The following is a 22444-nucleotide window of genomic DNA, read 5'->3' as shown; positions in this document are numbered from 1 at the left end:
CATCTTTCTAAAGTGTGATGCTGAGAGCTTGACACAGTAATGCAGCTGAGGCCTCACCAGTGCCAAGTAGAGCGGGATAATTATTCCCCATGTCTTACATACAGCACTCCTGTTAATATACTCCAGACTATTTCAATTTTTGCAACTGCATGACATTGTTGAGTCGTATTCAATTTGTGATCCAAAATAATCCCTAGTTCCTCTTCAGCATTTGTGAAAAGCGATACAATTTGGACTGATGGACAGCTGTATCCCCTCAGTTCTCCAACATGGGGTGCTTTTACACTGCTTTCCTATAAAAACAACAAGGAGTCTGGTGGCACTTTAAAGACTAACAGATTTATTTGGGCATAAGCTTTCGTGGGTAAAAACCTCACTTCTTCTGAAGAATAAATCTGTTAGTCTTTAAGGTGCCACCAGACTCCTTGTTGTTTTTGTAGATACAGACTAACATGGCTACCCCCTGATACTTGACTGCTTTCCTATGAGAGCAACTACTCCTGGTCTGTCCACACACAGCTTCCAGCATGTAAATCACGCCCAGCTATATTGTGTGAGTGCTATAGCTAGACATCCATGAATTACACTGCAGGGCAATACCGGCAAACACCCAGTCCCTGACTTTCCCCCAGAAATGTGTGCCTTGTACTACCCAGCCACTCCTGGACAATATAAGCTCATTAAAGTCTGTCATTTTATTAACAGAAAATTAAATGCACAAATCCTGTGATCCCAAATGAAGTTTTCCAAACACACACACACACACTGGTTTAGATAAAACAAGTTTATTAACTACAGAAAGATAGATTTTAAGTGATTTCAAGTAATGAGGCATAAGAGTCAGAATTGTTTACAAGACAATAAAAGGTAAAATGCAATTAATGTCTAACTTAACAAGCTAAATTAATTCAAAGCAAATGGTCTCTCACCACATATTCTAGCAGTCTTACTTTCATTGATATACGGCAACCATTGACATACCACAACCACTCGAAGACAGCAGCCAAAATTACCACTTGGAACAACTTGCTCAGAAAACTGGCCAGCTCAGCCTGGGGTGCAAGTGCCCAGATGCTTAGAACATTAGCCCTGGCCCTCTGCTATTCAACAGCAGAGTACTGTGCTCCTGTCTGATGTCGCTCATCTCACACGAGGCTGCTTGATGTAGAGCTTAACAAAGCTATATGCATTGATACCAGGACTTTACATGCAACTCCGTAGCCATGGCTGCCAATACCTAGTAACATAGCATCACCCCATATTCGCTGTGAGGCAGCTTCCATCATACTCCTGGCCAAGATCCGTGAGAACAGCCACTTACCTCTGTACTCAGACTTCTTCAACCATCTGCCAGTTCACCTGTCTTCTAGACGCGCTTTATGGTAACTTATACCATTACAGACATGACGGTGGAATCTTCTTGGTATAACAAGTGGTCAGCGACAACAGTCGTTAATATCTTGTCACTGACTCAACCATCTGTCCACCTGGTTTTGACCTGCCACGGCACCTGTGGTCATCCCCGAACCATTTCAAACAGGACAGAGCAATTGTGCAACCCATCTCTTCAAATTGGGTTTCTCTAACAACCCGTGATGTAGATGCGGTTAACTTCAGACTATACTGCATATTTTCAACAAGTTCCCTCTGACTTACTTTGATGGCTGGCTACTGGTTCTTCACTTGGTTGATGATGATTCTATCAAATGGCTGGGCACACTGCATATACACTGAGAGATTGGGAGTGTTAGAAGCCTTGCTAAAATGAAGATATATCATGTCTACTGCTTCCCTCCCCTCCCCCCCATCCACTAGGCCAGTAACCCAGTCAAAGAAGGAAATTAGTTTGGTTTGGCATGTTTTGTTCTTGACATATTCATGCTGGATATTGCTTATAACCCTGTTATCCTTTAGGTGCTTACGAAGGTGATTGTTTAATAATTTGTTCCAGTGTCTTTCCAGATACCAAAATTAGGCTGACTGGTCTATAGTTCTCTGAGTCCTCTGTTTCCCTTTTTAAAAAATAGCTACTTTGTTTGCCCTTCTCCAGTCCTCTGGGATCTCACCTGTCCTCCATGAGTTCTTAAAGATAATTGCTAACAGTTCCAATATTATTTCAGCTAGTCCTTAAGTACCCAAGGATGAATTTCATCAGGCCCTGCTGATTTGAATACATCTACCTAAATCTTCTTTAACCTGTTCTTTCCCTATTCTGTCTTGCATTCCTTGTTGTTAGTATTTATTGCTGAGTATCTGGTCATCATGAACACTTTTAGTTCTTTTAGTGAAGACTGAAGCAAAATGGGCATTAAGCAGCCTTCTAGTTGTCAACAGTTATTAGCTCTTTATCCCTGGTAAGCAGAGGACCTACACTTTCCTTCATCTTTCTCTTGCTCCTAATATATATAAAGAACCTATTCTTATTGCCTTTTGTGTCCCTTGCTAGGTGTAACTCATTTTGTGCCTTAGCTTTTCTGATTTTGTCCCTACATGCTCTTGCTAGTCTTCTGTACTCTTCCTTAGCAATTTGTCCATGTTTCCACTTTTTGTAGGATTCCTTTTTGATTTTCATGTAATTAAAGAGCTCCTATGGAGCCATTTTTGCCTCTTATTCTTCTTCTTGTCTTTCGTTTGCATCAAGAGTTTACAGTTATGCCTTTAATATTGTGTCCTTGAGAAACTGCCACTCTCCTGAACTCCCTGTATCCCTTAGAACTTACCAGTTCTCTGAGTTTGTTAAAGTCTGCTTTTTTGAGGTCCATTGTCCTTATTCTGCTGCTCTCACTTGCTTTGAAACAATACATTTACGGAACAGACCGATTTTTAATAAAACTAACATTTCTGTCTAGCTGGGGGAGGGACAGTTGTATCACTTGTTTATACTGTGTATTGCACAATGAGGCACTGAGACTTGATCTGGAAGTTGAAGGCTGCTGAAATCAATGAAAAGTTGCTATAGTGAGCAAAATATCTCTGGCTAATTTCCAGTTCACCCGTCAGCAGACTATTGTGATGTTGTTATATCAATATGCTTCTATAAATAGTATATCCAAAGAATAAGACAAATCTGCTAACATACGTTGCCATTTTATGTATTTATATATATTACAGTTCCAGAGGGGTAGCCGTGTTAGTCTGAATCTGTAAAAAGCAACAGAGGGTCCTGTGGCACCTTTGAGACAACAGAACTTGCTCCCAATACTTCTGTTAGTCTCAAAGGTGCCACAGGACCCTCTGTTGCATATTACAGTTGTCATGAATTGTAAGGACATCCCAAAGGTACCTCTTTACCTGGAACTCTCACCATCTTTCCAGTCACAAGTCTTTTCCTGTCTTTTCAGTGTCTCTTGTATGTCTCACTTCCATTTCAGACTCAACTTGTCCAAAGCTGAGTTGCTTTCCACTCAAAAATAAATAAATAAATAAAAATCCCCCCCCCCCCCCCCCACACACACACACCTTCTATCACTGCTGGTGATTTCAGTATCCTCCTTGTTGTTTAAATTAATAAACTTGCCATCTTTAATTCCCTTCTCCCTTCCCCACATATACAAGCCCTTGCTGAGTTTTGTTGCTTCTTTCCGTAAATGGACTTTTTCTTTCCCTACTGTAACCACCTTCTCTGCTCCTCTTCTATGTCATTTCTCCCCTGCTGACTTCCGCCAGACCTGGGGAGTGCTCACCCCCCCCCGCTCTACCCCAGGCCCTGCCCCCACCCACCCCTTTCCCCTACGCCCACCCCGCCCCACCTCTTCCCTCACAGTTCTGCCCCCTCCCCTGAGCGTGCCCCGCCCCCCCACAGTGCCTCCTGCATGCCGTGAAACAGCTGATTGAGGCAGGCAGTAGGCTCTGGGAGGCAGGGGGAGGAGTTGCTCGGTGTGGCAGCAGGTGGGCAGGAGGTGCTGGCGGGGGAGGGGATGGGGTGCTGGCTGACAGTGGGTGCTAAGCACCCACTAAATTTTTTCTGTGAGTGCTCCAGGACTGGAGCACCCACGGAGTTGGTGCCTATGCTTCTCCCCTCTCAGTTGTATTGAAAACTCTTACTGCTCAGACCACATCACTACTTTCACTAGCTCGTTTTTCTTCTGGATCGAGTTTAAGCGTTTCATCCTTATCTTTAAGATTCAGCACACCTCTGGCCCAATCTCATCTTTCATATCCTCTCTAATTACTCTCATTAATTTTCCTATTTGTTTTGTGCTTGGGACATCTTCCCTCTCTCCCTAATCCAAGCACCACCATTTCCTTTAAATTTCACCTTAAAATTCACTTTTTTCATAAATGTGGATTCTTTTTGGTATCTAATTCTTGGAATTTCAGTGGGCTCTTCCGCTAGCTCCTAGGCCCACTCCAGCTGATTGTGCTCTGTCTGTGCAATGGGTTTTAAAATGAAACACACAAATACCTTTATTTTACTCTTCAGCTAAGCTAGAAATGTACCCAAGGGCATTGGATTGACAACCCAGCTACTTCATTTTGTTTTTGGTGAATGTGCACTGCCCTCATCAGCCTTTGGAATTCTGCCAGGCAGACTCAGCCCAACATGAGACAAAATGTCTTGCCTTAGTTACAGCAAAATTTGATATAAAACAGGATTTTATCACTTGTCATGACTTTGTTAAAATGTACAATGTCATATGCATCCTTAATTAGTGCTGTGTGTAAACTGGAGAGGTTACTGAAACGGTTAGAGCTATAAGTGTCCAATCCAGATGCTCATGTGCCTGTATTTTCCACCTCTAGTAAACTCTAGTAAACATCATGTTTTCTGTAGTGAGACATCCTCAAGAGAAGCTATTGATACATTTTGTTTTAAAAAAAACAGGAGTACTTGTGGCACCTTAGAGACTAACAAATTTATTAGAGCATAAGCTTTCGTGGACTACAGCCCACTTCTTCGGATGCATCCGAAGAAGTGGGCTGTAGTCCACGAAAGCAGCTTATGCTCTAATAAATTTGTTAGTCTCTAAGGTGCCACAAGTACTCCTGTTCTTTTTGCGGATACAGACTAACACGGCTGCTACTCTGAAACCTGTCATTTTGTTTTAATTCATTAATAAGTTGAAATGAAGCTGATCCTGTTTCTTAGATAAATAAGTCATATTATTCCTCTAGTATCAAAGAAGTATAATGCCTTTATCAATTATTGTGAATCATGCAAAGAAATTAGGGGGGGAACATCAAGCTAGTACCACTATGTTTTTATGCTTAGCAAGACCCTAGCTACTGTCTTTAATATAAAAATTAAAAACTAATTTTATTCCATGAAAGAAGTATTTTTGTTTTTATCTAATAAAGTGTTATTTTAATTGAAATTGCTTATATATGGCCTTTAAAAGAATGGACTCTGGTTCCACGCCACAATGTTTGGATTTGTGGTCCAGAAAGTTCTGGGATTTGATCATGTGTATTTCAGTGAAGAAACCAGATTAGGTTACAGATCTGATTGCCTAAAGATGTTACTGTGAGAAGAGCTTTACACTGAGAATTTCCTTTTACAAAAAGTTCAGTGCAAATTAACTTTGATTATTTTTGTCTCATATCAAAATTCTAACTTTTTTTTTTCAAAAACTTTTTCTGCCCTATTTTTCACCTCTTGTGCACTACAGCAGGAAGAAATGCCAACTGTTGAAAAATACAGTTAAAATATTTAGGTGCTTTATATTTTAAGCAATCCATTTCTTTGCCCCAAATGGTTCAAATTTTAGTGAGCATTTTAATCCCATTATATTGAATGATAAGAGTCTCTTCCAACTAGAAATATTTTGAATTTTCATGACATTGTTTTGACATGTATGGTGCGTTAATTAAAATTTACATTTGCACTTATCTCATTTCGCCAATACTCATGTCTTCATCATAATTCAGTGATTCGGAGCCACATCAATTTCTTTCAGGCCATTTTCATCCATCCTCTTATGCCTGGGTAATGGGCATTCTTCTCCACATTTGTTGTCCAGCAACGAATAGAGATTTCACAATGTTAGCCACATTGAAAGCTATTGTATTAGTCTTTCTGTGATCTTCTGAACATTGAGAAAACGGGTTATGCATAGCTTTTAGAGTGCCTACAGAAGTGAGGCTTTAGAATTAATAAAATTAGCCTTGGTCAGTGAAAACTCCTGGATACCAAACACCTTTTTTATAGATAAGGCCACTTCAAATAATTTGAGCCTGCATTGAAGTTACTGTACTATTACAGACTTGTAAAGCTGTTGTTAGTTGTTTATATATCTTGCCATCGCCAGGACATCGAGTAAGTAATATATTTATTGATTATCCAAGTTCCTAATATGCTACATTTAGATTACTTTATACCATTCGTCCTTGGTCATAATTGTTGGCTTGTACATTCTTCTAATAGCCCAACAAAACAATAAGAAACAGACTAATTTGCTAAAGGACTAATCTGTTAAAATGACAAGTGGTTCAAAAATTAGTCCTTTATAATTAAGTTCTGTAAGAATTTCTTTGGAGTTCCCACACTAATTTTATTCCTGACATGAATAGTTTAGTGTTTTGGCATAGGGAGACACAGGCTTAGCAGTATTCTTGGGTCCATCCTCAGTTCTCTTTTTATGATGGACTAAAATTATGGAAGTCAAAGTCTTAGAATTTAGAATAAAATGAAGAACAAGTGCACTTAAACACTTTTGAAATACAAAAACAATTTACAGAGCTATTTTGCCATCCTGAAAGACACTGCCTATTCTTCCACCCTTACAGAAATTGCAGTCTTTGTGGTTGCAATGACACTAATATCACACAGCGGCTTTACTGTAGTGGGAAATATCAAGCTCCTTATCATATTTCTTGTTTAACAGTTATCATGGTTTATAACGTATTACAACTATAGACACTAAGGTTAAGTGTCTTTTCATTCCCTGATCTAATGCAGAGGAGATATGAGGTTGAAAAGTAGAATTGTTTTAGAAATTTTCAATATTAACAATAAGACTAAAATTGAGTGGCACCCCCAGGAAATTGCTTTATTCATACAATGACATATAGGGTGAGGCCTCTTTTAAAATAGTTGACCTAGATATAAACCATTTAGAGTTAATGTCTGTTGCACCAAAATTTTCTCTCCAGTAAAGAAATCTGACCATTAGTTGGTCACAGCCATGCTGGAGATCCAGAATATATTCCTACAAAGGCCTTGGCTACACTGGCGCTGTATAGCGCTGCAACTTGCTGCACTCAGGGGTGTGAAAACACCCCCCCCCCGAGCGCAGCGAGTGCAGCGCTGTAAAGCGCCAGTGTAATCAGCGCCTGCAGCACTGCACGCTCGCTCGCAGTGCTGCAAGCTATTCCCCTCAGAGAGGTGGAGTACTTGCAGTGCTGCGAGAGAGCTCTCGTAGCGCTGGCGGCGCGACTACACTCGCGCTTCACAGTGCTGCCGCGGCAGCTCTGTTAATCCCCAAGTGTAGCCAAGGCCTCAGACTCTCATAACCATCACTGGGCTAGGGAGTAAATTCTGTGGAAACAACTCATCACTCTTTTATGAAGTAAATAATTCAACAGCCCTATTAGTTAATCAAAGAATGTAGCTGATGGGAGCTTTCAATAGATGGTCTCCTGAAGCTAGCTGGCACTTTCAGTGGAGATCAAGGAGTGAATGGCTATTCAGACTGAATGATTTGCTCACTTAGAGAATGGCCATTCCAGGTTAGGGATTAAGTGGATTGGAAGGGCAATGTGAGAAGCTTGTATTGTTGCAGCATGTTCTACACTGTCTTGTACCAGTTCTCTAGGTCAAAACACTTCAGATTCCTGTACTCTCAATCTGTCATTTTTCGTGATCACTGAATGGAATTGAAAACGTGTATTTCTCAATAGAGTATTCTTGTGTAAAATCTGGTACACTTCACTTAAAGGACGCCTTTTTAGCAAAAACATTTTTCTAATTCTATTTTGAGCAGTAATTTCTGTTGCTATGCTTCTTTTATCCTTGTTGCTATGATTTCGTGTGTTCCAGAATGCAGTTATTTAAACATAAAAAAGTCAAGTAAATTAAATTATTGCTTAACTAGTGTATGGCCATCAGCTAGGCTATCACCTAAACCTTTTTGTACCTTTATAGTAATGGCATTAATACCTTTATGGTAATAGCCTAACATTCAGATAATTATTTTAAAGACTAACTTTCACCAGTTTTTGTACTCTTCATCTGCTGAGACTGATATTAAGAACGGAAGATACTGCTTAATCTTCAAATCTAGGATTTTTAAAAAAGGGTCTTCTATCAAAATGAAAAAAGGCAGAGGTATCAAAGCTGTGGTATTACCCATGATATTGGCAACATCTTCATTTTAGAAGAGGTGAGTCCAATAGGTGCAAGGAGTCCATTGATACTCCATATGATTGCTAAAGAGCAGTGTGGTTCAATTGATTTAATTCATGATCTATACCAGGAATCTGCAACCGTTGTCATGTGGTCCATCAGGGAAATCTGCTGGCGGGCCGGTACAGTTTGTTACCTGCAGCATCCGCAGGTTTGGCCGATTGCAGTTCCCACTGGCTGTGGTTTGCCGTTCCAGGCCAATAGGGGCTGGGGGAAGCGGCGCAGGCCGAGGGATGTATGAGATATAGGAAAGGATAATGTATCCTTTTTTTGTATTTTCTGTGCAGCACGCCTCTCACCCACACATGCACGCTCTGTCAGCAACACTCGTGTAGATCTTTTTTCCTACATGCTTTGAGCAGTTAAATATTTTAAACATTGATATTAACTGTAATCATTGACATCTGAGTTAGCACCTATTGACATTAATAATTCATCCCTCTGAGCAATTGTTTCATGTTCTCTGCAAATATAGTGAGACACCGCAATATCAGCTATAGTCATTTCACATTTTGAAGGTTTTCTTTATACATATAACAGCTAGAGACTTCATTTTAAATGACAGTTGAAGCTCTGGGGAATAATTGAGGTTGGCCCTTGCCCACCTGATCTATTCTTTGGATCCCCAGCACAGAGTACACCCTGTAGTTTGAGAAGCATTAACATAGCATTCTCTTAAACTCTTAATGCAAATATATATAAAGCAAACTGTTATTAATAAGAGGTTATGCTTCTGGAAGAACTGAAGTATGTTCTAGCATGTGAGGAGTCCTCTTCTGAAAAGTTTGCTGGGACGTGAGGTGGGGCTGGGGTGAGGGGAAGACCCTTTGTGTGAAGTCTCCTGAAGATCTACAAAATCCTAAATAAGCTCAATGCCTTCAATTTCTGAAATATTTTTTAAGATGCAACTATAGAATCATATAAAATAGCCATAAATGGTTGAAATCTATTAATGGTAGAACATGTATCTATGCTGTCCTGAACAGCAGATCACAGACGGAGACAAATTTAGGGGACAGATAGTAATTTTCATAAACTAAGCAGCAGATGGGCTATGCTAGCCTCCAAACCGCTCTTCCCACAGAGATTCTGCAAATCAGTTTTCATCCAAGAGAACTTCAGTAGATCTTTACTAAATTAAATACTCATACAGAGAAGTAGTTAGTCAAATAATAAGCAAAAAAAATTCAAGTACCACAAAATCAAGGTCTAACATTATGTTTACAGTGAATGCATTATTAATACTTGATTGATTCCTGCATACAAATATTTGATGCATAATCTGTTTCTCGTGTAGATTTCACACACACAGTTTCTCATGGGAAGTGAGATTGCTGATGTCCATATTCCTAAGGACAGCAGGTCAGACATTACTACCTGTAGCTTCTGGCTGGTACAGGAACAGGAAAACTGCTGCCTCTGGATGTAGAATATGCAGGGCAAATCACAGTATCTGCAGCAGATAATGTGAGGAAGAGGCGGGAGCCTAGGGGCAGCTTCAGTTCCTCTTTGACCTTTCTTTTTTCATCCTTGTTCCCCGCTACACTCCCTCCAGATTTGGCTTTTATGCTTCCAATCATTCAGCTGCTACCCCTCTGCATTCTGTTAGAAGTTTCTTGTTCTTCCCCTTCCTCTTGGTTCCTCTCTGGATCTGATCAACTTCAAATCTTCCCTGATTCTTAGGCAGCTCTTGAAGAATCCCAGTTGAATGGAATACTTCAGCGGGAGGCTATTCTCTTGAATATCCGCAGACGACCTGCCACTAGACCTGGGTGGAGAACAGCAATTCCGTTTTGCAGAGGATTTCAGATTTTGTTTTTGTTCTGGTTTGGAATAAAAACCCTAAATTTCAAAATTCTCAGAAACAGAAATTTGAAGAAAATTCATGTAAAAAAGAAACATTTAATTTTAAGAATTTCAAAACAAAATTCTGCCTGACAGCTGACAGGGAGCTAGAAGCCCTGGCTCTGTAGCAGTCCACCAAGCAGGCTGCTGAGGAGTTGGGACCTGTGGTTCCTCCAGCTCCTGGGCCAGCTGGCTCCTAGGCAGCTCAGAGAGCTGGGGAAGCTGGCAGGAAACTAGAGCAGTTTTTGAATGGAAATTCATTGAAATCAGCACATCTCTATGGAGCATTTCAATGTCAACAAATCAGCATTTTCAGATCAAACAACATTCCATTGGAAAATTTCTGGCTGCTCTATCTAGAATGAGAAATTTCTGGGAAACCTGAAAGAGTAGAAGATTGAGGTAAACCTTACCATGAAATAGGTAAAACCAAAACACACACAAGTTGTGGTTTAATGCAGCAATGGTACAAGAGGTGCAGAATATCACCTTGAAGTAAGATTAGGACCACTAGTGTTGTCAGCTCTTGCAGCTGCATTGCCTGTTTTGTGATATTGGGTGTTTACAAAGCCCCAGATCCTGACATTAGAACATGAGAACTTCAGCTTTTATATTAAAAAATAAAACAAAACAAAAAAATGTGTTTTTCTAGCCCTTGTGGTTGCGGAGAGAAGCTTGAAAATGTGAACCCTAAGGGCTCAAAACCAGAAGGCAAATCAAAAGACCCCAACCTTTAATATTTTGTTTAAATCACAAATTTTAATCCAATCACATTTTTGGAATACGGATCATTAGTTTTTAATGGATGGGGTTGGAAATACTTGTTCACTTAATTTCAAATTAAGATTCTGCTGTCCCTCTTGTGGTTCTGTTAGTTAATGTGAAGCATACAGACTGGTTGTAGCAGTACACAAGAGGTTTTTTAAGCATTATATACTGTGTGAAGGCTGTTATGTATTCTACCTTCAACACTGTACCATCTTTAGATAAATTATTGTTGATGAGCTGTTAAAAGTGATCCCGTTCAGTTACTGTGTTCTTCCCTATTTTGATTTCTCATTACAATAATTCATTTAGCTGCAATTTCACCTGTCTTCTGCTAACAGGATATGTATCAAATAGCTAACAAGATCTCCTTGGTAACCATCTAACTCTAAAGAGGCAGCAGATAACAGCTTAGCCTTTTTTGGTAACTAGAATTTATTCAGACATCCACCTGCTGTGCAGAAGTTCTCCTTTGTCACTAGTGCATCAGACTGCAGGTTCATACATTTTCTCTGCTACCAGTAGCACTCAAGAACCCGAATCCTTGTAGCTATTGACTATCTTGTGGGTTGTTTGTTCTATTTTTTCCTTTCTTCACTATGCTTTTCATCTGCTCATTTTTGGCTTTATGCTTTATTTTGTGCCTAACCGCATGCTAACCCCTTTGCTTAAACAGTCTTCCACTTCTTCAAACCCCTGCTTTCTTTTTGTCCAGCTCCTTTCTAAAATCTGTTTCTTTCCTTGAGGTTCCTTCCTACATTGATTTTTCTCATAGATAACATTTCCTGAGTTCTTATCTTGTGTATCTTATCTTTTGTTCCAATTGCAATCTCTTCTGAGCAAGGAACATGTCTCTTCCTATTCTGTAAAGTACTAAGTAAATCTATGGTATGGCATAACTCCAAATCACTTGTTAAAAAGGTGTTTACATGATTGATGGTTTACTATTGATTATAGAATATATTGTGTATTTGAATTGCATGGATGCTTAAATATCTTGATTGGTTTTATTAGGGAAGGATAAACCAGGGCTTCTGTACCTAAACTTTCTTTAAGGATTGGATTAGATCAGTGGTTCTCAACCTAGTTACCATTGTGTTATGTGGTCCGCATCCAATGATACCTGTATGGCCCTGAGAATGTCACATGGGCCACAGCTGTGTGCTGATTGGGCCACGGGTTGAGAACCACTGGATTAGATTAATTTAAGGATAGTCACTTTTCCTGCTCTGCTTCCTTCCTCTCCCTTGAAATCCCAGTGCTTCTTGTCTACCTCTTTTATGTACATCTCCACAATTGGCTTATACCTCAGTTCATTCCATTGGCCTTGGCTGCCAACCCTTTTCATTCTCTAGGAAGTCTTAAGATTCTGTAAACTTTGAGCATATCCCTACATGGCTTAAAAAAGAGAACAGAAGAGGTGGGAAATTCCTCCGTGCCCTTATTTTACTTAGAAGGTAAATCTATCAGTTTGCTTTCGAGCCTACTCCTAGATTTGCAGGTTAGATTTTCTTGGGAGCAGAAACTTTCACTGAAATATCTACTTGAATCCAAACAAGATATTTTGCAAGCGAAGGATCTGTTTCAAATCGCCTTGTCATGCTTACTGCTTTAAATGATACATATTATTCATACAGGGTAACTCATACAATTATTTTGGTTCATCTTATTTACTGGTTCTATGTGTGGAAAACATACACTTATTTCAATACTCATACACCTTACGGGATTCTAATTAACTGTATCAACTCAGGATAGGGACCTGGGCATCATTTTGGGCACCTCAAGTAAGACTTCTGCTCAAAGTGCAGGTGCGGTCAAGAAAGCAAACCGTGTTAGGCTATATATAGAAAAGGATGGAGAAAAATAGAGAACATTGCAATGTTGTTATATAAATTAATGTTACTGCCCTGGCTGGAGTAACGTGTAACTGATTATCCCATCTCAGAAATCTATTGCAGAATTAGAGGAGGTTTAGAGAAGGGTGGTGAGAATGATAAGAGGAATGGAAACTCTGGTACAATGAGACATTGATTACCTTAGGGAAAGAATAAAAGGAGACATGAAAAAAGTATATAAAATAATGAATGGTATAGAGAAGGTAGATCAGGAATGTCTATTCTCCTTGTCTCCTATCACAAGAACTAGGGGACATTCAATGAAATGGAGAGATGGCAAATTCAGATGATGAAAGATAATACTTTTTACTCAACTTGTAATTAGATTGCAGAACTCATTGCCCCAGCATGTCGTTGAGGTGAAGAATGTAGGAAAATTCCAAGAGGGATTGGATGCTGTTATTGATGATAACTCTAACTATAACAAGACTATCCAATGCTAAAGAGCATAGAAGGGAAGTAAAATCGCATGCTGATGGATTTAAACCAGTCTCTAACCATTGGGGATTAGGTGAGACGATCAAATGTGGGGAGTGGTGGGGTGAGGGGGGAAGTAGGAGAGCAAAGATTCTCACATCAGCTTATTGTGAGGTTTCTTGAACCTCCCTGTGAAGCATCTGGTGCTCCTACAGTCAGGAACACGATAGTGGACTAGATGTCTTGATCCAGTATGACATTTCCTATGTTTTGTGCTCACTTGTTAAAATCTGTTTAAATATTCATCAAAAGGTTTTAGCATAGGGAGTTACTGAAGACTTATGTATGCGCTTTACTGAAAAATCAGGCTTCTCAACCTAGAAATCTTCAGTATTCTTTATAACTCTTGGTCTTAAACATCTTTATCTGTGGTAATGTATGTCATGCATGAAGTACTATATCGTATAATACTGGAAAAGGCTTTAAAATATAACTTTGGTTTTAATCTGTTTTGTCTACTCCTGGCTGGTCTTTTTATTTTCTGTCACTTCAAATGAATTTTTAAATTCCTAACATTAAACTGTCTCTTGTCTGTTAGGCATAGGCAATGAAAAAAAATTCCCAGTTAATAACCACGAGGCTACCTTTTATGCCTATTTATAAGCAACCATGTCACTTTCAAGACTCTAAACCAGTTCTTTCAACCCATTAGGTGAAGAATTCCACCTTTGTACTTTTTTACTCTAAAGGATATTTTTAAAATATCTATCAGCCCCCCAATCCATACAGAGGGACAAGGCACTTCGTACCAACCGCCACAGCTCATGGCATAGTCCAAACCCTCAGGGTGTAAATCCTGCAGGAGGGACACAGCTGATGCCTCTTCTGCTTAGGAAAGTGCTACATCCTGGATAAATACTCTGTGTGCCAAACTTTCCCAGGGTTTACAAGTCCAGGGACACATAGCTTAAGCTGCATCTGCTTAAGCAGTCCATGCATGTCACTTCAGACCCAGAGGTGACAGTTATGACCATAGTGAGGCTGAATAAACCAGTCAGTCAAGTACTTCCTTAAACTGAAGGCTTTTAGATGTAATATGCTGTAATTGTTAAAGTGAGAGGCAGGCGTCTATTACAAATAATAAATAATAAAATGTCTGGCTCTGCCACTGATTCACTGTAGACCTTGCTCAAGTCACTTACCTTCTTTGTGCCTCAGTACACAATCTGTAAAATGGTTATAAGAGTTGCTCCCGGGGTGGCTGTGATGCTTAATTTAATGTTTTTAAGAGTCTAGAAATAGTCTGAAAGGAAATAAAGATGTGTAAAGTAATTCAATTATTTAAGCTTGCTGAAGTGCACTTCAAATGCAGGTCACTGGGGTCACTTCTAGAATGCTGACTGGGTAAAATTACTGTTAATGTTGAGGATTGTACTACAGGCTCTAAGTATGTAGCCAAACAATCTATAAATGCGTATTCATGTTGTATTTGAAGCATTGGTGTACACCTTCCAATATAAAAACTAGTGAAATATGAACAAGGGATCTTAAAATTCCCTACGGGCAAGTGGTGTGCTAACTTGACTTTCAAAGAATATCTTAAGTGAAAAAAATCTGTTTAATCACTATGAAAATTACTTCTAATGCAAGTTTTCAGTATCATTACTGTAAAACCTGAAAAGTTATTTTTGTGAAACTTTTGCATTTAACTTTAAAAATAACCTTTACCTCTTTGAAAATGTATATAAAAGTTGCATGCTCTGCTTATGTGAAGGCAATGATCAAAACTTGAGGTGCTAGAGAATATTGTAAAATAAGGTATTGTTTATAGACTTAGCCACGTATGGTATGCTAAATCAATCTTGCTTTTCATGCTGTTGTTTTATTGCTGCTTATAAACTACGCTCAGTGGTGTATGCTAAAGAGAACTTTTTTCTAAACAGAACAGCATTTTTCTGATGTCATACTTAGTGAAGAATTCCTCAACCTTGGTGTAGAACAGGTGTGCAGTTTAATATCCAGTGACAAACTTACAATTGCATCAGAGGAAAAGGTAAGATGCATCTATCCTTTCTTCCTTTTGGATAGACAAAAAAAGTGTCCATTCTTCCCAGATTTTACATAATTTTTGGATGGATTTTTTTGTTAATCCCTCAGTAAAATGGTTCAATTTGTTACCCACGCATAGTCTCTGCACTTAAGGAAGTTTTACAGAAATGCTGTCAAGTTGTTAAACCTTTAAATTAATCCCTTGACAGATTTGAGCTCTTAAGGATTCTAAGAATGCATTTAACCAGTTGACTAACAGTTAAAAGGTTAAAGCTCCCAGCTTTGGGGTAAACCAATCAATACATGTTAATGCAGCAACGTGTACATAGTAATTGGCTAACAAGGGGACATACAATACATTGGGATTTGCTTTAATTTAGCTGGGTGAAATTAGTGTTTTTGAAGAGTTTTTATATACCTGATACCTTTCATGTAAGAGGTACCAAAGTGGACAGCTGTCAAGCTAGATTGGTCTTCAGATTTAGGAGATAAGTGTCCCAATTTAAAAAAAATAGAGTGGGGAAGGGCTGCAAAAAAGATTGCTAGCTAGCTGTGTATGACCAAAACATCTTTAAGGTATCTTTACGTTTTCCCATGCAGCCAGGTCCTGGTTCCATTGGAGTCAAAGGCAGAATTCCCCCTAATTTCAATGGGACCAACACTTAGCCCTTAACAAATACCTAACTAATTTGATTTACAAATATTTTCATTTTGAACATATACATACAATGTTCCCCCTCCCCCTCCTTAAAATGTGCTTATCTCTCTAAGGAGAGCTGCGGCCATTCCATAAAATCTGTTCAAGAGGAGGCTGAATCCCCCTGTTCAGGTGCACTTAATGCATATAAGCATATTTTAACATAAGATGTACGGCCAAATGGTCACACATGCTTTATATAAACTAAAAAACATTTTAAAGTCCTTGTGAGCATAGGGGCACAGCCATCCTCTTAGAACTGATGCCATGTTGCTATTCCTATGGTATCGTGAAAGTCTAGTTCTCTCACACACAGAAGTGCTTGACTTTAATATATAAATGTCTGTCTCTAGAAAGACAGTTTTAATTCTCTGATTTTATAGAAACAATGAAGTATTGTGCAGTGGGAGAGAAATCACACTTGCGTTGCCCTAGTTGGTTGGTTATAGACTTTAGTGAGAGTCAAGTGTGATGACACCAGCAAAGACGCAAGGGAATTAGTTATGGATGGTAGTTATGCACTTCAGGACCTTAAGAAAAAGCAGTGTGGGGAAATAAGTTTACTTAGGCCTGGTCTACACTACGAGTTTAGGTCGAATTTAGCAGCGTTAATTCGAATTAAGCCTGGACACGTTCACACGACGAAGTCCTTTTTTTCGACTTAAAGGGCCCTTTAAACTGGTTTCTTTACTCCACCTCCAACGAGGGGATTAGCGCTAAAATCGGCCTTTGGGGGTCGGAATTGGGGTAGTGTGGATGGAATTCGACATTATTGGCCTCCGGGAGCTATCCCACAGTGCTTCATTGTGACCGCTCTGGACAGCACTCTCAACTCAGATGCACTGACCAGGTAGACAGGAAAAGCTCCGCGAACTTTTGAATTTCATTTCCTGTTTGCCCAGCGAGGAGAGCACAGGTGACCACGCAGAGCTCATCAGCACAGGTAACCATGGTGGAGTCCCAGGATCGCAAAAGAGCTCCAGCATGGACCGAACGGGAGGTACGGGATCTGCTCACCATATGGGGAGATGTATCAGTGCTAGCTGAACTCTGTAGCAGTAAACAAAATGGCAAAATATTAGAAAAGGTCTCAAAGGCCATGAAGGACAGAGGCCATAACAGGGACACACAGCAGTGCCGCGTGAAAATTAAGGAGCTAAGGCAAGCCTACCACAAAGCCAGAGAGGCAAACGGAAGGTCCGGGGCAGAGCTGCAAACATGCCGCTTCTACGTGGAGCTGCATGCAATCCTAGGGGGTGCAGCCACCACTACCCTAACTGTGTGCTATGACTCCATCAATGGAGAAACACGCAACAGGGAAGCGGGTTCGGGGTATGAGGAAGAGGAGGATGAAGAAAATGTAGATAGCTCACAGCAGCAAGGAAGCGGAGAAACCGGTTTCCCCAACAGCCAGGATATGTTTATCACCCTGGACCTGGAACCAGTAACCCCCAAACTCACCCAAGGCGTGCTCCCAGACCCTGAGGGCACACCGGGGATCTCTGGTGAGTGTACCTTTGTAAATATTACACATGGTTTAAAAGCAAGCGTGTTTAATGATTAATGATTAATTTGCCCTGGCAATCGCGGCCAGTACAGCTACTGGAAAAGTCTGTTAATGTGTATGGGGATGGAGCGGAAATCCTCCAGGGACATCTCCAGAAAGCTCTCCTTCATGTACTCCCAAAGCCTTTGCAAAAGGTTTCTGGGGAGGGCTGCCTTATCCCGTCCGCCATGGTAGGACACTTTAGCACGCCAGGCCAGTAGCACATAGTCTGGAATCATTGCATAACAAAGCATGGCAGCGTATGGTCCCGGTGTTTGCTGGCATGCAGACAACCTCTATTCCTTATCGCTCTTTGTTACTTTGTTATCCTCAGGAGAGTGATATCATTCACGGTCACCTGGTTGAAATGGGGTGATTTTATTAAGGGGACATTCAGAGGTGCCCGTTCTTGCTTGGCTGAACAGAAATATTCTCCGCTGTTAGCCACACGGTAGGGGGGAGGGGTGAAGTGCTCATCCCAGAGAATTGGGTGTGTGTGTGGGGGTAGTTGGGTTTGTGCTGCATGTTAACCCGGAAACCGCAGCCCCTCCTTTTACATTGCAAACCCATTTTAAATGGCCAACCCAGGGGGTGCTTGGTATGGGAAATGAGGGCGCTACTGTTTGAAACCATTCCCACATGTTATGAAGGTTAAAAAGCCAAAAGACTGTGGCTTACCATGGCTGCCTGCAAGCCGAAATCTGTTGCCTGGCAATGCGTGAGTGATCTCTCACACCAAACCAGCAGGCCCTCAATATAAGAGGAAAAATGCGACCTTGTAACAAAAGCACATGTGCTGTGTAATGTGAACAGCAAAATTTAACGTGAAAGAGTGTACCCATTGTTCTCTAAAATGTGTCTTTTTTAACCACCTCTCCCTTGTCCTCCACCAGCTGCAAATGTGTCTCCTTCACAGAGGCTAGCGAAGATTAGAAGGAGAAAACGGCGGACTCGGGATGATACGTTCTGGGAGCTCCAGATGTCCTCCCACGCTGACAGAGCACAGCAGAATGCGTGGAGGCAGTCAATGTCAGACTACAGAAAAGCACAATATGAACGAGAGGAGAGGTGGCGGGCTGAATCGTGGGATGAACAGAGCAAGTGGCAGGCTGAAGATGATAGGTGGCGTCAGCTTGCAGACAGAAGGCAAGAGTCGATGCTCCGGCTGCTGATATGCTCCAGCGTATGGTTGAGCTGTAGGAAAGGCAGCAGGAGCAGAGACCGCTGCTACAGCCCCTGTGTAACCAACAGCCCTCCTCCCCAAGTTCCATAGCCTCCTCACCCAGACGCCCACCCAGATGGTGGGGGGGCCTCTGGCCACCCAGTCACTTCACCCCAGATGATTGCCCGAGCATCAGAACGCTGGCCTTCAATAAGAGTTAAAGTTTTAAACTGCAGTGTGTCCTTTTCCTTCCCTCCTCCCCCACCCATCTCGGGCTACCTTGGCAATTATCCCCCTAGTTGTGTAATGAATTAATAAAGAATGTATGAATGTGAAGTAACAATGACTTTATTGCCTCTGCAAGCAGTGCTTGAAGGGGGGAGGGGAGGGTGGGGTGGTTGGTTTACAGGGAAGTAGAGTGAACCGGGTGGGGGGGTGGGGCGGAGGGTTCATCAAGGAGAAACAAACAAACAAACATTGTAGCCTGGCCAGTCACAAAATTCATTTTCAAAGCTTCTCTGATGCGCACCGCGCCCTACTATGCTCTTCTAACCGCCCTGATGTCTGGCTGCGCGTAATCAGCGGCCAGACAATTTGCCTCAACCTCACACGCCGCCATAAATGTCTTCCCCCTTACTCTCACAGATATTGTGGAGCGCACAGCAAGCAGCAATAACAATGGGGATATTCTTTTCACTGAGGTCTGAGCGAGTCAGTAAGCTGCGCCAGCACACTTTTAAACGTCCAAATGCACATTCCACCACCATTCGGCACTTGCTGAGCCTATAGTTGAACAGGTCCTGACTACTGTCCAGGCTGCCTGTGTACGGGTTCATGAGCCATGGCATTAAGGGGTAGGCTGGGTCCCCAAGGATCACGATAGGCATTCCAACATCCCCAACGGTTATTTTCTGGTCCGGGAAGAAAATCCCTTCCTCCAGCTTTCGAAACAGACCAGAGTGCCTGAAGACGCGAGCATCATATACCTTTCCCGGCCATCCCCATTGATGTTGGTGAAACATCCCTTATGATCCACCAGGGCTTGCAGCAGCATTGAAAAGTACCCCTTGCCGTTTATGTACTCGGTGGCTTGGTGCTCCGGTGACAAGATAGGTATATGGGTTCCGTCTATCGCTCCACCACAGTTTGGGAATCCCATTGCAGCAAAGCCATCCACTATGGCCTGCACGTTTCCCAGAGTCACTACCCTTGATATCACCAGGTCTTTGATTGCCCTGGCAACTTGGATCACAGCAGCCCCCACAGTAGATTTACTCACTCCAAATTGATTCCCGACTGACCAGTAGCTGTCTGGCGTTGCAAGCTTCCACAGGGCTATCGGCACTCGCTTCTCAACTGTGAGGGCTGCTCTCACCCTAGTATTCTGGCGCTTCAGGGCAGGGGAAAGCAAGTCACAAAGTTCCATGGAAGTGCCCTTACGCATGCAAAAGTTTCGCAGCCACTGGGAATCGTCCCACACCTGCAGCACGATGCGGTCCCACCAGTCTGTGCTTGTTTCCCAGGCCCAGAATCGGCGTTCCACGGCATGAACCTGCCCCAGTAACACCATGATTTGCACATTGCTGGGGCCTGTACCTTCTATGAGGTCTATGTCCATGTCAATTTCCTCATCACTCTCGTCGCTGAGCTGCAATCGCCTCATCGGCTGGTCTTGGTTTTGCTTTGGCATGTCCTGGCTCTGCATATACTCCAAGACAAGGCGCGTGGTGTTCATAGTGCTCATAATTGCTGCGGTGATCTGAGCGGGCTCCATGATCCCAGTGCTATGGCGTCTGGTCTGAAAAAAGGCGCGAAACTATTGTCTGACGGAGGGAGGTAGGGGCGAGTGACGACATGGCGTACAGTTACAGGGAATTAAAATCAACAAAGGTGGCTGTGCATCAGGGAGAAACACAAACAACTGTCACACAGAATGGCCCCCCCCAAAGATTGAACTCAAAACCCTGGGTTTAGCAGGCCGTTGATTTCACGGAGGGAGGGGGAAGTAAATGAATACAGAACAAATCTATTTTTTACATCTTAAGCTGGCAGCCGACGGTGCAGCATGACTGATAGCCCTCGGCATCTTCTGGGTGCTTGGCAGAAAATACTGGGCGCTTAGCAGAAAATCGTGTACTACAACTGATAGCCTCCATCATCATTGGGAAGGCAGCAGAATATGACTGGGGGACATACGGAGTTTCAGCCATCATCTGATCGAACCAATCGTAATACACCATCTACTGCCAAAAGGCAAGGGACTGCTGCTGTGTAGCAATGCAGCCCCACGTCTGCCAGCACCCAGATCAGTGATGAAGGCTACCAGTCATACTGCACTGTTTACTTCCAAAAGGCAGTTAGCTGCTGATGTATAGCAATGCAGTACCACGTCTGCCGGCACCCAGATGACATATGGTGATGGTGAGCTGAGCTGAGCGGGCTCCATGCTTGGCGTGGTATGTTGTCTGCACAGGTAACCCAGGTAAAAAGGCGCGAATCGATTGTCTGCCGTTGCTCTGACGGAGGGGGAGTGGCCTGACGACATGTACCCCCCGAGACACTGTTTTGCATCATTCAGGCATTGGGATCTCAACCCAGAATTCCAATGGGCGGCGGAGACTGCGGGAACTGTGGGATAGCTACCCATAGTGCAATGCTCCGGAAGTCGACGCTAGCCTCGGTACTGTGGACGCGGTCCGCCGACTTAATGCACTTAGAGCATTTTATGTGGGGACACACACAATCGGCTGTATACAACTGATTTCTATAAAACCGGCTTCTATAAATTCGACCTAATTTCGTAGTGTAGACATACCCTTAGATGCAGGCTTTTATTGAGTTTACAGCACTAACTAAATTAGTTCCTATTGGAAAAGTTCATATTAGATTTGTTGACAGCTTTCATAATAGTGAGAGTAATTTGACAATGTCCTAATCTACTGGGAGTTCTCATTGAGGAACCAGTAGAGAATGTATTCAAAAAGAGATTGGCTCACATACCCAGGGGAGATATTGTATAGGATAACTATGTTGAAAGGATTGGAGTGGCCAATTTATGTGGCCTCCTATTTTTATGCTTTGAAAACTTTAGTCCAAGTGAAAATTGGCTTTGGGGTCACACTTGTACTTTCATACTGATGAATTTGTAAAACAGGTGGGGACTCATGGCATGTATTTGTTTTCTACAAGGTTTTTGAAGCAGTGATAGCATGGGTAAATCATGACAAAGATGTGAGGCAGGAGCTAATGGCACGCTTGATGGAACATGTTCGGCTGCCTTTGCTTTCCCGAGAATATTTAGTTCAGGTAAGCAAAAAGAAGAAGAATTCTAGCAAGAATTTACACACACTGGTTTTACTATGATCCTGTCTGTCAGCAGCCAGATTTACATCCGAGTAATTTAATTATGTTTTAGTCTAATTGTAATGCTATACAAAGTTTCAAATGAATGCTTCCTTAATACATATTGTAAATAAGGGATTATTAATCTGACTTTAGATTTTGACTTCCTTTTGTAATGTAATCCCTTAAATAGCACATTTTTTGTTAGTGATTCTTTTCATGATTTTAATGGTTAAAAGTTAATGTTTTATATTTTAGTACATGGTAGCTAATGTTCTATCATTTTTAAATACACCTCTACCCCGACAGAACGCGACCCGATATAACACGAATTCGGATATAACGCGGTAAAGCAGCGGGGAGCCCCAGGCCCTTTAAA

The 22444-nt window shown here is 41.7% G+C and overlaps 1 protein-coding gene across 3 annotated transcripts in view; it reads left to right on the top strand.

Moving 5' to 3' along the window:
* The window catches only part of KLHL2 (kelch like family member 2), a 122525-nt gene that overhangs the window by 71098 nt on the left and 28983 nt on the right, over window positions 1-22444 (top strand). For all 3 annotated transcript variants that reach the window (XM_054029952.1, XM_054029951.1, XM_054029954.1), the window contains 2 exons: window positions 15213-15322; window positions 21913-22029. In XM_054029952.1, the coding sequence (XP_053885927.1) occupies window positions 15213-15322; window positions 21913-22029 (227 nt within the window). The remainder of the gene's footprint in view (window positions 1-15212; window positions 15323-21912; window positions 22030-22444) is intronic.

This window comes from Malaclemys terrapin, chromosome 5 (genome assembly GCF_027887155.1).
Source record: "Malaclemys terrapin pileata isolate rMalTer1 chromosome 5, rMalTer1.hap1, whole genome shotgun sequence".
NCBI lineage: Eukaryota > Metazoa > Chordata > Testudines > Emydidae > Malaclemys > Malaclemys terrapin.
The sequence above is the reverse complement of the archived record's forward strand: the minus strand, read 5'-3'. Positions and strand labels throughout refer to the sequence as shown.